The following is a 15,387-nucleotide window of genomic DNA, read 5'->3' as shown; positions in this document are numbered from 1 at the left end:
TTAGACTCTGTTGAAGAACGACGGTCTTTGGCTGTCTGTTCTTCGTGTTCTTCATCTTCATCAATGGCAGCAGAAGCAGCAGAGAGAAATCATGGTTCTCGATTCTGCAGCGTTCCTTCTCTCCTCCCAACTCTCGACCTCCTTCTACTCGACCCAAGGGGTCCTTTTATACCCTCCAGAAGCCTTTAATCCCTCTCATTAACTCGTATAAATCTTCATAACTTGGAATTTTTTTTTTTATTTTCTTGAGCAAAAGTTTCCTGAATTAGATTCTTCACGCGTTAGATATCCCCCAGCACGTTCCAAATCATCTAGCCATCACCCAAGATGTTTCTCGAACCCTCACACATCATCAGAACACACATTGATCCTCCCAGAACTCACGATTATCCCTTTCCTGCACGTGCAGCTCTGTTTTCTTCCCGTGACTTCCCTAGATAATCCTAGCCAAATTAGATCGACCAGAGCGCAACCAATAGATTTATACATGTCCCAGGAACAATCCCACCAAGTTTCAGCCATTGAATCTCTTTGTAGATCGTTCAAAAATCGAAACAAAAATCTGCCAAAACCTGTTCTTGGTTTCCCGCCATTTCTCAAAATTTGAATTTTTGAGAACAAAATGTCCTCCCCCTAATCCTGTACGGGTGTCCCTTTAGCAATTTGGGCTGAAATAGTAATTCTTGGGTGGAAATAGTAATTTTTCTGGGTTCCTCCGGGACATTTCTGGGACGTTTCCGGTGCATTTCTGGGGTGCCTTTAGTACTTTTCTCCGGGGTGTAAATCATCACTTTTTGAGCAACTCTTTCCACAGAAGGGTATTTTCTCCAAAAACACCTAAACAAACATAAAAACACCGTAATAATAACAAATGGGTACTAAAAAAATACACAAAAGAGATGAGAATAGACACATAAATGTGTCTATCAGAAATACTTTAACTTTTTTTTTTTAATTTAGTTTCATTATCGAACGCTAGATGCGATGACTTTAATATTCAGCTGTCAGATCTAGACGAGAAATTTCCATGTGAACTATTCACATTGGCCGTTAGATTATCTTGATATAGACGGTACGATTTTATTATTCTCGACTTGTAACTATAATTTACTTATTTAGCGAAGTACATGGATTTACAATTAGCTAAACATGGTAGTAATCCTAGTGGGATATACCAAGTATTAACTAATGTGGTATACATTCTAGATTTTATTTATAAACTGAAATATATTTTGTCTTAATTGCAAATGAGTTAATTGTGTAATTATTATCCAAGAATATCAAGATAATACTATTTTCGAAAATGAGAATTTATGGAAAATATTTTGTTAACAAACAAGCTTTGGTCTTGACGCTATAAATAATGAAGTATTTTATCCCTACAAACTCATACCTGGACACACCAAGTAGTGTGGAAGTTATGGTCGAGTGTTAGTAGCCGCGATTAAGTTTCAGAAGAAACACGATTAACTTGTTTAAAGCCTTATTTAGGATGAAGAAGCGCTAGAATTTGATGAAAATTGCGCTAACAGACTCTGTTTTTGTATGACAATGCAGAGAGGAATCAAGTTGTTTTACATATGTTACATTGAAGATTTTGAAAGTTGAAGACTTTGATATATGGATCTCAGTTTAATTATCTAGCAAACTTGATTTTTTTTTTTTTTTTTTTTTTTTTGAAAATAGAACTTCATTGAAGAACTAAGTTTTAGTACATACCTTCATAGTAACCGCATCATCCCTTAAGGCTGCAGAGATATCTGCTGGGATGTCAAGCAAAATATCAAATGAAGCTCTAGTTTTTCTTGCCCTATTGCCTATTTTATGAGCAACATTGTTAGCTGTTTCTACTGACATAAGTAACTGAAGTTTTCCTAGTAGTAGCTAGAAGATGCTTTATTTCATTTACAATTCCCTGATTTAACCAAAATATATGAGGGATAGCATCATTGATAGAGTTTACTACATTTAAACAGTCCGTTTCTATCAGAATACTTTCTGCTGATATAGTCTTTTCCAAGATGAGTGATTCTTTAATAGCCATGCATTTCCATTGAAGTTTCGGCCTCTGATGCATATGCTTGTACCTGTATAATCGCGCACAATTATCCCAATACCATAAGATTTTGATATTTCATCAAATGAAGCATTTGTATTAATTTTAATTTGGCCTTGATCTGGTGGAACCAATTCCTGTTTTTTACTTATTTTTCCTTTTTTTTGTATCATGTTGAAGTGTATTACACCGCCTTATTAAGCATCTGATATTTCTAATGGCAGTCCAAGTATTTATTATTTTTTTATTCTGGAAGATTTTATCACAGCGTAATTTCCAGATATGCCAAGGTGTTATCATGAGTGTGAGTATCCACTTGTTGTAATCCTCTTCATTAATATTCTGAGAAGTATTGAACCAACTAGTTATCCAACGGATGCTGAGATATTATTAGCCTGCACACTGGAAATATTTACATTCATTGCAAACCAAATTGAGGATGAATAGTTTCAATTGAAAATAAGAAATTTCACTGTTTCCTCATCCTTATTGCAATGTGGACATGTTGTTTGAATCCCAGATTTGTATTGACTTAACTTTTCCAAAGTAGGAATGATTCCTTTTAAACATTTCCATAGAAACAACTTAACTTTATGAGGTGCTTCTACTTTCCAAAGTTTTTTCCAAACTATTTTTGGGATGTGTTGTATGTGATCATTCTCTTGATCTTCCTGAGTAGTAAAAGTTTTATAAGCTGACTTGACTGTGAATAATCCTGACCTATTTGGTTCCCAGATAAGAGCATCTTCTCCTTGCTGAGTTAGATACATCTTTAGCACCAATTGTGATATGTGCTGAGGGAATAAGTCATTCACAAGAGAAGTATTCCATCTCTTTGGATTGTTAAGAATTAAGTCTGAGACATAAATTATTCTAGCTGGTTCAACAAAGTTTTGATTTGGTGTTGGTGGTGTATCCAGGCCCTGGACCCATTTATCATACCAAACCAAAACTTTAGTACCACCACATGCTATTAACCATCTATGGTGCCTTTGCACATTTTTTTAATCCTTGCTCAATTCCTTTCCAGATCCAAGAGCAGTTATTATGCTTTTCTTGAAGATATAGAAAGTTACAATATGGAGCATATTTTGGTTTTAAGACTTTAACCCACAACTGGTTAGATTCTGTGCACAACCACCAAGCTAATTTAGTTATTAGAGCATTGTTAAATTGCTCTAAATTCCGAAAGGCCAAAACTCCTTCCTGTTTTGTTTTATTGAAAGAATTCCAAGCAATGAAATTGATTTCTCTGTTTGATTTATGTCCCCACCAGAATCTTCTCTGAATGGAATCAAGTTTTTTGATGACAAAATGTGGTATTTTGAAGTTGCCCATATAATGTGATGGAATGGTATTAAGAACAGGTCTAACTAATGTTGTTCTTGCTGCTTGATTTAAGGTTTTGGAATTCCAACCTTGTAATCTATGTGCAAAAGCATCAGACAAACTTTCAAAAGAGTTGACTTTAGACTTACAAAATAGAATTGCAGTCCAAGATACTTATCTGAAGTATATAATTCTTTGACTCCTAATCTTTTCTTAATTTGTTGTTTCCTCTTATCTGAGATATCACCTGCTATAAAAGCTGCTGATTTGGAGAAATTTATCATTTTCCCTGAGAGTTTTCCAAAATTATCTAGTATACCCATGACATTATTTATGGTTTATCATTAGCTTGGAAAAATAGCAAACAATCACCTGCAAAAAGTAGATGATTTATTGATGGAGAGTTTTTGGCTGTTTGAACTCCTTTAATCATTTTTCCTTGCTCAGCTTGATTTAGTGATCTAGACAAGTATTCCATTGCACAGATGAAAAGATAAAGAGATAATGGATCTCCCTGTCGTAAGCCTCTAGAAGGAGTATAACTTTTACAAGGATTACCATTAAGCGTGATGAAAACTAAAGTGGTTGAAATACACTGATGAATGAACAATCTCCAATCTGGACAGAAACCCATTGAATCAAGCATTTTGTCTGAAAATGACCACTCTAGTCTGTCGAAGGCTTTCGACATATCAAGCTTAAGAGCTATCATACCTTTATAACTTCTAGATCTTTTTATTGTGTGTATCAATTCATGTGCTATGATGATGTTATCATTTATATACCTTTTGGGGACATATGCAGCTTGAGTTGGTGATATTATCTTCTCCATCAGTGGTTGCATTCTTTTAACCAAAAGTTTTGAAATTATTTTGTAATTGTTATTACATTGACCAATGGGTCTAAAGTCACTTGGAGTACAAGGGTTCTTGGTCTTGGGAATCAGACAGATAGCAGTTTCATTAATTTGGACTGGGAGTTTCTTATGAATGAAAAAATCTTGACTAGATTGATGATGTCTTGACCAACTATTTCCCACTGTGTTTGGTAAAATCCTGCTGGGAATCCATCAGGACCAGGAGAATTTCAGCTAGCTATACTCTTAATCACATTGTATATTTCATATGCATTTGTCATATTCATAAGAGCAACATTATCGTTATTTGTAATACTGCTTTGAGTATGAGTAAATGAGTGGTCTTGTATTTGTGGAGAAGTAGTTGTAGCAATAGAAGAAAAATGATAAGTGAGAAAGTTGACTAAGTCCTCTCTATTATGCAACCAGATTCCATTTGGGTCTCTTAAAGCAACTATGTTATTTCTAGCCCTTCTTCTGTTTGCTATAGTATGGAAATAGGCTGTGTTATTTTCAACTTCTTTAACCCATTTATCTCCTGATTTCTGTTGCCAATATTCTGCTTCTATCTTCTTACAATGATGCAGTAGATATATAGTGATTTGGATTTGAGAGGTGTTGTAATCACTAACTGGCAGAGACTGAAAATGCTCTAACTGATTTTTTAGGAATTTTACTTTTCTGTCTATATGACCAAAGTTTTGCCTCTTCTGGCAGATACTGGACAACAAGTAGTTCTCATAAACATAAATCTTTATTTCGTTTCAAGGAGTTTAATCTCCAATTATAACTTGTGGATTTATGTGCTTCACAATCGTACGAAAAATCCTTGACCTTTAAAACTCATAAATGTTTCATTATGATTGAAATCAAGTTGATTTTATAGGTTTCCTTGACAGTGTGGTTGATAATCGATATCGATTTAGTCCTGTTAAAGAAACGATGTTCTGCCGAGAGATTTAAAATTTCAACATCCGCAGAGAATTGATCTTCTGCTATATGTTTCACATATATAAGAGTAATTCTAATGTAATGACCCGACCCTCCATCGATATTCTACCACTAAGCCATTGGGGTCATTCAACATTGTGGGTTTTTAACGGGCATGTTACCAGTATATGGCCCAACATGTCTAGCATTGTCATCATCTGTGATGCTATTTGTAATGACATGTCGCTCCACCAATATTATGTCCACTAGTCATTATGGTTATCCAGTAGTGCATTGTTTTCTACGGGTGTGAGTGCGATCATCCAGCAACAGCTTCCCATGAGACTACTCATCTCTGGATTCCTCTCATCCTAGTATGCTTAATTGCAGATTTCTTTCTAACTCTGGGACTAATTTTGTCGAAAATTCCTCGTTGTTTGTAAAGGATAATATCATTAGTTATATTCAATTCGGCCAACATCTCCAAAATATTGGATGTTACATTTGAAGCGGTAAATTAGAAATTAGTTTATTCTGTCTCAGCTACATTAGATTGAAGTTATATTGTAGGCAATAGTCTAGTGGCTTAATTCATAAAGAATTCTATTTGGACTAGGTCCCCGAATTTTTCGACGAGATTGTAGTTTTCTTCGTTAACAAAATCTGGCGTGTGCTTTGTTTTAGTTGTGTATTATAATTGTCTTTATTATAATTAAAATATTTGCTTTTATACGTTGATTACCTTGTCTATATTTGATTTTTCCGATCTCGAAAAATCATTCAAGGTTGTCTTGATAAGTTAAACAAAAAGATTTGGTCTTATATTCAGTACCCTTTATTTTCACACATATAATGAAAAGAAATATTATCTCTTTTATTTATACCCTTGAGGATAACGATTATTACATGAAACTAGTTGGAAGCCTAACAAGCTAAGCTCCAACAACATACTTCTACATTAATTGAACAGGTTGATGTTTTATCCTACCAGCGAGCCTCATGGGTAACCTAGCCAAAGGATCCGAAGCGGATGGTGGGTTGAGATTGTGTCACAAGGGGGGCAAACTAACTCTATCTTCCATGTTAATTTCTGCAATATTACGCCATTGGGGGCTCGAACCTGGGACCTCCTGGAATGCATGAAACTTTGGGGAACGAGGATGACCAGCTGAGCTAGGTGTCCTTGAGGATATTATCAATAAAAAGTCATTACTCTCGCTGGTTTGTGTGTTTGAGTTGTTAAGTAATAGAAACATATTCATTATTAGTTGTAGTTACAAAAGTATAAGTTCAATTTTCCGCTAAATTTTGTTAATCCTTTTGGTAGAAAAGGTATACGAATGAGCAGTTCTACACTCACCTTCACTACAAGAAAATCTAGCTATTTCTACACCATATATTGTCACACCTTCAATATAGGTGTTGCAAAAGCAAATTTTTAGTCACAGTACTTTTCAGCTGCAGCTAAAAGTTACAATTTACTGCTGCTAAATGAAACTTTTTCCACACAAATGTAGCAACAATATGAAAAGAGTGGTAAAAAAATATAATCTCTTGCTGCAGCGATAAAGATTGGGTGCAGCAATAGACTTTTTGTTACATAGGTTATCGCGACATTAGTAGGGGTTTATGTCATAACCATTGCATGCTGCAATATATTAAGTTTCTTGTAGCGCGTGTTTTTGCAACGTGAAATATCCCGAGTAGAACATGTCCCTGGGACCCACCATCCAGGGATTTATAGGGGGCCATTATTTACGTTTCAGTCGGTGGATTTCACGGTGGGTTTTCCACGATGAGTTTGGAATTTTCGTATACTAATTGCAAAAGAAAATAAAATAAACTAGAAAATATGGGAAGGCTATAAGTACCTTCATGATGGTCCATGTGGGAGGATAACCTAAACATCCAAATATTACTACAATCTCAAAATTTCATCCACACAAAGGTTACACCACCGCTTCCAGAACAATCATGGTACTTCACGGGTATCTATGGCCCTCCACATCCAGATATATGGAAAAATCTGTGGCAAGATTTTCCAACAATATTCAGCAATATCAATCCATCCACACCATGGCTATTGATAGGAGATTTCAACGACGTTTTAAACCAATACGAAAAAAATGAGGAAGACAAGTGACATATGCTCAATTTCAACCGCTTCTCACTATGATGGACCAGATGGGTTTTATAGATTTAGGATTCCGAGGAGATCCATACACTTGGACAAACAACCAATTAGGGAAGATAATATACTAGAAAGATTAGATAGGGCTTTAGCAGACCAACTATGGCGAACAACAAACCCCCATGCGGCAGTTACTCACCTTCCAAGAATAGCATCTGATCATTCCCCAATACTTCTTCAGAAAAAAGCAATGGATTGGCAAGGACAAAAAAACTACAAATTCGAACACCTCTGGCTCTCTCATCCCCAACTTAAGCAAATAGTCGAATCAGCTTGGGAACAACAACAAGACAATGAACCTACACTCAACCTCCAGCTAAAGCTCATTACAAAAGGACAAACTCTCTTAGGATGGAACAAAGAAACTTTTGGCCACCTACCAACGAAAATCAAGAAATCGACAGCCAAGATAAAGAACGCCCAACACCAATGTGCATCCCAAACAGGCTCAGATCTAGAACACTGGTTGACTCAAGAAAAACAGCTGAGAATATAACATGAAGAACTATTACAATGTCATGCAACATACTGGAAACAAAGATCTAGAATTCAATGGATTCAATCAGGCGATCTCAACACAACCTTTTACCATACTAAAGCTACCATCCATAGAGCTTGCAACAACATACAACAACTACAAGACACACAAGACAACTGGATTACCAAAAAAGAAGACGTAGTTCAACTCATCCTGGATCACTATTCCCAGCAATATACGTCCCCGCCTACAAAAAAAATGAAGATCTTTTTGCAAACATCACACCAAGGTTGACTCCTAGACAATCAGACCAACTTACGAAGAAAGTAACTACAGAAGAAATCAAGCAAGCACTCTTCTCCATAAATTCTGAAAGTGCTCCGGGTCCGGATGGATATACAAGTAAGTTTTTTAAAGTTTTCTGGGAGACAACTTAGCAATGGTTAAGGCTTTCTTTAATAATCTTAATATGCCCCCTCTCATGAATCACACAAACATAACACTAATACCTAAAGTAGACCACCCTTCAAAACTTTCACAATTCAGACCGATAGGACTCTGTAACGTCACATATAAAATCATCTCAAAAATATTAGTCAACCGAATTAGACCTATTCTCCTCTTCCTAATAATCCCTTTCCAGAGTGCTTTTGTTCCACAAAGATCAATTCACGACAATATAGCAATTGCTGGGGAACTATTCCATAATATCAGAACCTCAAAACCCACCAAAGATCCAAAAATTGCTCTAAAATTAGACATCCAAAAAGCCTATGATGGCCTAGATTGGGGATTCATCAAAACTTCATTTACAAAACTAGGATTCCCATCAGCCTTTATAGACTACATTATGTTGTGCGTTACAACAGTTACTTACTCCATCAAAATAAATGGTACTCCACATGGATACATCACACCAAGTAGAGGTATTAGACAAGGAGACCCACTTTCGTCCTATATTTTTATCATATGTGCTGAAATCCTATCTATAAACCTGGGAAACCTTCAAATCCGAAAATTAGTCCCAGGACTTAACATATCACAACAAGCACCTTCCATAATTCATCTAATGTATGCGGATGATCTTCTGATCACATATAAGCGTCGGATCAGAGTAACCAACACCTTAAAACCCTCCTCCAAGCCTATAGTTCTTCTGCAGGGCAAGTAATTAATACTACCAAATCAGTAATCATCCATCATCCTAATTTAGATCCAATCAAAATAAATTATCTTCAACAATTCTTTAATATGACAACCACTTCAAAACCTCCACCCTATCTAGGCATGCAGTTTAAACAGGGAAGAGCATCTAATCGAACTTTTGCTCCCCTTCTACAAAGATTAGCCAGAAAAGCAAAAGGATGGATGACAAAATGCCTAACGCCAGCAGGAAGACTCGTTCTAATCAAAACCTCCCTAACCCCAACCTCAAATCACATAGTGCAAACACAAAACCTACCCATAAATATACACAAACAAATAGATCGTATAACCAGGAATTTTTTCTGGGGACATGACTCAACAACCAAAAAACTCCACCCTGTAGGATGGGATAAAGCAACAAAACCAATAGCAGAAGGAGGATTAGGAATAAGGAAAAGCGCTGATCATAATAAAGCCCTTCTCATGAAGAGAATTTGGAATTTGCATGAACAACCTAACTCTATATGCGGAAGTCTATTCAGTGCAAAATACTTTAAAGAACAACCAATTTTACAAGGAAATATCTCCATTCCATCCTCTTCCAGCCCTCAATGGAGACAACTCGCATCAATTATCCCTACCATGCAAAATTTAATTTTCCATCAAATTGGAAATGGGTTATCAACACCAATAGAAGCTAACTGGATTCCACACTCTCCAAATCTAGATCCAACACATTACTACCCAATCCAAATGGTAGCGGATATCATCGACCCAATCTCCCACTCCTGGAATCATGAAAAATTGAACACCTTTCCCAATCAAACATTTCAAAAAATCATCAACATCCACCTTCCACAAAATAATACCCCAGATAAAATTATCTGGCCACACTCAAAATCGGGAAGCTACACCACATCTTCAGGATACAAATGTCTAACTCATGGTCAACCAACCCACACACCTTTACAACCTACCAAGTTCTTATGGACTTTACCATGTCCACCAAAAATTCGGCTTTTCTTGTGGAAAGCCATAAATGAAGGATTACCAACCTTTTCTCTCCTACATCGAATCCATTTGACCAACTCAGACATATGTCCAAGATGCAATACTGATACGGAATTATCAAGCCACCTTTTAATTCACTGCCCAACATCAGCTACTTCCTGGAACAACTTATTCAATCAACTTACAAATTCACCAAACACAAATCATACCCAGACTTTCACCTTAACTCCACAAACAACTATATCCCAAATCCTGCAACAACCAACATCAACTTCGACAATCTCTTCATTCTGTTTTCTATTCTGGACCCTATGGATATCCAGAAATGATCTGATTTATCAACAAAAACAAACAACGTCAGAAGAAATCCTAACCTGGGCACAAAAACTACAACAAGAATATTCATGGGCACAACACACCTCACCACCAATCATACCAGGAGCTACACCAATAGTCAACCGCCCAATAACAGATAAAAGGATAGCAACAATATCGGTAGGATGGTCCGTTCCGAATATCAACTGGATTAAAATTAACACAGATGGAGCAGCCAGAGGCCACCCGGGATTTGCAGGGGCGGGATTCGTCTGTAGAGACTCAGATGCACGAACAATAATAACTATGGCTCAACCACTAGGAATTACGACTGCACTAACTTCCGAAACATGGGCCTTACTATTGGCTTCAAGAATAGCAACAGAGAGACAATGACCTAGAATTCTCTTTGAAACAGACTCGGAGAACCTCCTGCGTTTCATTACATCAACTACCACACCACCTTGGCACATAGCAGAAATGATTGAAGAAATAAAAAATAGACTGAGGCAAATCCCGCAAGTCGATATACAACACAATTACAAGGAAGGAAATCAAGCAGCGGACGGATTGACAAATCATGCAGCAGATGGAAGCCAAACAGGAAACTATTCAACCAAAATCTGGGACCAGGTAATCCCATCTTTTATCAGTCACGTTTTGTTTCAAGATTCTGTGGGTATCACATACCCATGACAAGTTGTAATCTAAACTTTGAATAATAAATTCATGTTTCAGGAAAAAAAAAATGATGGCCCATACCTGGCAGTTGGCACAAGGTCATACTCATATCACAGGAGTTTTAGCCTTAGCAAGGTTCAAGGCCCTAGGTCATAATATATAATACCCGTAGCTGAGAGAGGAAGTTATTGGTTGGGAAAAGACCACATGATGAACATTTACTCATTCGAACGACAAACGAAAGCCTTTAGCACTCATGGTATGGAAGTGAACGACGTGGGTGAAATATGAACCGCTAGTAGTAAATAATGACAAAAGATCCAATTTTGTATGCAGACAGGAGATTTAAGCTAGAGAAGGTGTATGTTTTTTATTCTTTTGCCGAACTTTTTAAGACAAGACAGGAGCAACAATTCTGTACCATCTATTTTAGTAATCTTTTATTATCTCTGATTTTGGTTATGTATAAATACGTCGAGTTTGAGTCAAGATGTGCCTAACTAGGAGGAAGGCAACGGTGATTGCACAGAAAATTAGTGCTACAATGAGAGAATATGAAGGTGACAAAGGGTCCTTGCTTGGTTAGATCAATGGATGATTTCCTTGTTACCATAACTTCAAAAACATGTAGTCGCATAAGAAGTTATATTGAAATTCTAAAATCTAAATACACTATCATTGATTGAATTTTTGGTGAGGTTTACAAAAGCATTACAATCAAACAATTGTGCGGTTAAACAAGCGCCCCACCCTTGACAAACTCAGTAAATACCAGAGCAACCAAACCTAACATGGCGAATCTACCATTCCACAACTCGGCCTTGGATGTCATTACCCCGTCGGATTTGGATTCAACGCTGATACCTTTGGACAATGGGATAAGGGAAGCCAAAGATAGCACAACACTAGTCCCAATGAACCATGGAAGGCCTCCATCGGCCAATTGTGCGGCAACATCAGTACCTCTAGCAAGCTCGACTCCCATGGCAGCAACAAAGCCTATCATGGCAAGCCTGCCGTTAATCCTCTCTGGTGCTGGACCACTGAATGCTAATAAATCTGTGAATTTCGTGCTCATCTTCTGTATACCATCAAATGACACTTTTTCATTAGTTATTTAATCATTAGTCATTAATCATCAAATTAAGGTGTAATTAACATGACCGGCGCAACAAACCTTAGGTGCAGCCTGTGGTGGTGGAAAAGTAGGAGCTGCAATTGGAGCTTGTGCTGCAGGTGGTGGAGTAGTACTGCTACTGGTTGTCATGGGAGTTGATGATGGTTGCTGTGGCTGTTTCTCCTGTGTTAATATAGTAAAACAAAAATTTGATAGATTAGAATCCATATGATCGAGCATTAACTAATACACAATGTTTACTAGTAAGTAAATTAACGCAATCGATCTAGATTTTAAACAAAATGACTATGACTAATGCGTGAACATGAATTGCATACCTCGGCCATGCAACGAACGCTAAAGCTAGCATTTCTTCGTGGTTGGCTTTGGACACGGCCAGTGACATGGTTAGACAAGATTGAGTGATAAACAGATGATGATGAAGCAGCCGCCATTGCTTGGGAGTTGATGTTTGACTAGGGCTGCTCAACGGGTAGGGTGGGTAGGATATGGCCTATACCCGCCACCCTACCCGTTTACCGGCGGTTAAGAAAATCTTTACCCGCCACCCTACCCGCCAAATAATGGATAGGGTAGGATACGGTTAAAAAACTGGCGGGTAGGGTAGGGTTGGCGGGTAGGAGTAGGGTATGTGCACTTCTAGGTAGGGTGGGTAGGATATGGACTATACCCGCCACCCTACCCGTTTACTGGCGGTTAAGAAAATCTTTACCCGCCACCCTACCCGCCGAATAGTGGATAGGATAGGATACGGTTAAAAAACTGGCGGGTAGGGTAGGATTGGCGGGTATGGGTAGGATATGTGCACCCCTATGTTTGACAGAACTTGAAAGCTTAGATTCTCAAGAACAGGTGTTGAGAGTTGAGACTAAGAGTTGAGTTTGATTGTGGAATAAATGGCTCTATTGGGGGAGTATATATATGGATTCATAGTTGGGACTGGAGAGGGAGTTATTGGTTGGTAAAAGACCACGTGAGCTAGTACTTGTTGGAACCGTTAATTCACTGACACATGAACGACGTGGGTGAAATATGAACATGTAGTGGTAAATAATGAAAGAATCCAATTTTCTATTCGGATGGGAGATTTCAGTCAGATAAGGTGTATGTTTTTTATTCTTTTGCCAGTTATTCTAAGACAGGACACGACCACAGGAGCAAGATAACAGTGTACCTATCTATTTTAATAATGTTTTATTATCTCTCATTTTGCTTATGTATTGAAAAAATAAATATATCCAAATGCTTCTCAGATTTGATAATCGGATCCTACTTAATACTGTTGCAGAAAACAATATGTTTTATATTTGATGAGATGAACAATAAGATTTTACCAGCACACTGGTTAGCCTATCTCTGTTTTCATGAGGCACACCAATTTTTGTTGCCAAAAAGAAACTGTTTTGGAGTTGTTTTAGTATTTGTTTCCCATCCCTGGATTTATCACTATTTTCGATTTTGTTATTAACTCATAGCAGATAACTTCTACTCGGATTGCTAACCATTAATTTCCATCGACATCTTATTTCACTTTTTATAATTTCTAAGTGGCGACTTATTTTGGCGAGTAAATAAGACGTTATTCTGTATAAAATGCGCTCAGAGAAGAGAGGACGGCTCAATACTCATGCTTGATTATTACCTTCTTCAAATTTGTTGAAGGAACTGATGCAACACTATAATAATTTGTAGAGTACTGAGAAGGCCTATATATACACATCCAACTGTATAATAGTTTTGCTAAGAATAAGAAATTAATGAATGTAATTAAAAGACAATATTTATGTTCTTCCTTCTCCCCAAATATGCACACTGATTATGTTTTAAGACATGTACAATGACTATATGAATGACGAAAATTTCATGTAACATGTAACTATATAATGAACATTTTTAAAGTGTGGAGCAACAATAAATCGATCATTAAATACTGTTAGATCAAATGCACATACTTGTAGAACTTATAAGTACGTCAAACATATCTTGTCTTTGAGATGAATGTGAAGTCCGAAGGCATATCGACTAGATAAACTTAACTGAAACTACAAGATATATTTTCTGGTTGTATGTGAAATTCCCAAGCTTTTGGTCATGACTCCTGACTACCCAAGTACTCATCAAGCTTCACTCTTCTTGACATAGCCAACCCTTGGCTGTACACTGGTCAATGTCAATCAACTTTTCCCTCCAAGCGTTGAGCCAATATTGTTCTAACTCGATGTTGCATGTGTCATATGCAACACTTTTGCCAACCTTAGGATTTTGCTTTTATAAGCACACCCTAGCTCTCGAAACCGATTAAGCAAGGTTTTATTAGTTTTTTTAATTAAGTGGAAAATACCCCTCATTTTTGTGGACTTCAAAAATATTCTTATCCGTGAATAATCATACCCATCATCTTCTAAAATGTAATTCATTCAATTTTGAATCATATAAATGCCCTTTCTATATTAATAAAGATTTAGATGAAAATTGTCATTTCATTTGTTATTTCACATGTTGGTGGTGGTGGTAACGGCGACAGTGGAGGTGTTGGTGACACCAGATTTTGGTATCAACTTGGGTTGTTGACACCGCAATTTGGACCTAACTAATTTCTGAATTTTCAATTTTGGTAACAACTTGGGTTGTTGACACCAGATATATATATATATATATATATATATACATATATATCAACTTCGGTTGTTGACACGAAAATCTGGGCGGTTGTTGACACGAAAATCTGGACCTAACTTATTTCTGAATTTTCAATTTTGTTAAAAACTTGGTGGCGACGGTTGTTAAAGCAATGCTCGGTTAAACCCACAAGTTTTTCTATCTCAAGTTTGTTGTCAATGATCAAAACTATATCTTGATTTCTAGTCTACTAAGTCAATTCTCGGACTAGGTTACAATTTGGTAATTGAGTACCAGACATCACCCTTGAAGATTGAAGATCGACGAAGACATTTGGAGAATTTATGTATCAGATATATGAAGAGTGAAATATTCTATTTTACTCACTATGTTACCATTATATCTGTTGAGATGATGTCGAATGACTTTAAATAGGCTTATCGGTTAGAGTCGAATTGGTATCAAAGGTCTTCACTTAGGTTGAAGCAACTCTTAGGATGTATAGTACGTCAGCTAAGGGAATCAATTGCGTAGATCCTTGCGAGGTTCAAGAGACGTAAGGAGCGCGACTGTAACTGAATCGCTTGGAGGGTGGATTCGATCTTAACGACATTCCAGTCCGAATTCTGATAGTATG

At 37.0% G+C, this 15,387-nt stretch overlaps 1 protein-coding gene across 1 annotated transcript; it reads right to left on the bottom strand.

The window, feature by feature from the left end:
- Window positions 1-11,647: 11,647 nt before the first annotated feature.
- LOC113292620 (early light-induced protein 1, chloroplastic-like) lies at window positions 11,648-13,009 on the bottom strand. The gene is made up of 4 exons (XM_026541501.1): window positions 12,946-13,009; window positions 12,449-12,580; window positions 12,171-12,293; window positions 11,648-12,074 (listed from the first exon to the last, which is right to left on the bottom strand). Exons 2-4 carry the CDS (start codon window positions 12,563-12,565, stop codon window positions 11,727-11,729), a joined length of 588 nt encoding a protein of 195 aa, XP_026397286.1. The 5' UTR covers window positions 12,566-12,580; window positions 12,946-13,009; the 3' UTR covers window positions 11,648-11,726.
- Between the last annotated feature and the right edge of the window lie 2,378 nt (window positions 13,010-15,387).

The sequence above is a fragment of the Papaver somniferum genome, chromosome 7, assembly GCF_003573695.1.
Source record: "Papaver somniferum cultivar HN1 chromosome 7, ASM357369v1, whole genome shotgun sequence".
Lineage (NCBI taxonomy): Eukaryota > Viridiplantae > Streptophyta > Magnoliopsida > Ranunculales > Papaveraceae > Papaver > Papaver somniferum.
The sequence above is the reverse complement of the archived record's forward strand: the minus strand, read 5'-3'. Positions and strand labels throughout refer to the sequence as shown.

Bases quoted from the DNA above. Each gene is read 5' to 3' on its own strand.
- LOC113292620 (XM_026541501.1), bottom strand. From the start codon at position 12,565: ATGGCGGCTGCTTCATCATCATCTGTTTATCACTCAATCTTGTCTAAC. The intron at 12,294-12,448 runs GTATGCAATTCA...ATATTAACACAG, and splicing joins GCGTTCGTTGCATGGCCGAG to GAGAAACAGCCACAGCAACC. The intron at 12,075-12,170 runs GTTTGTTGCGCC...GATGGTATACAG, and splicing joins CACCACAGGCTGCACCTAAG to AAGATGAGCACGAAATTCAC.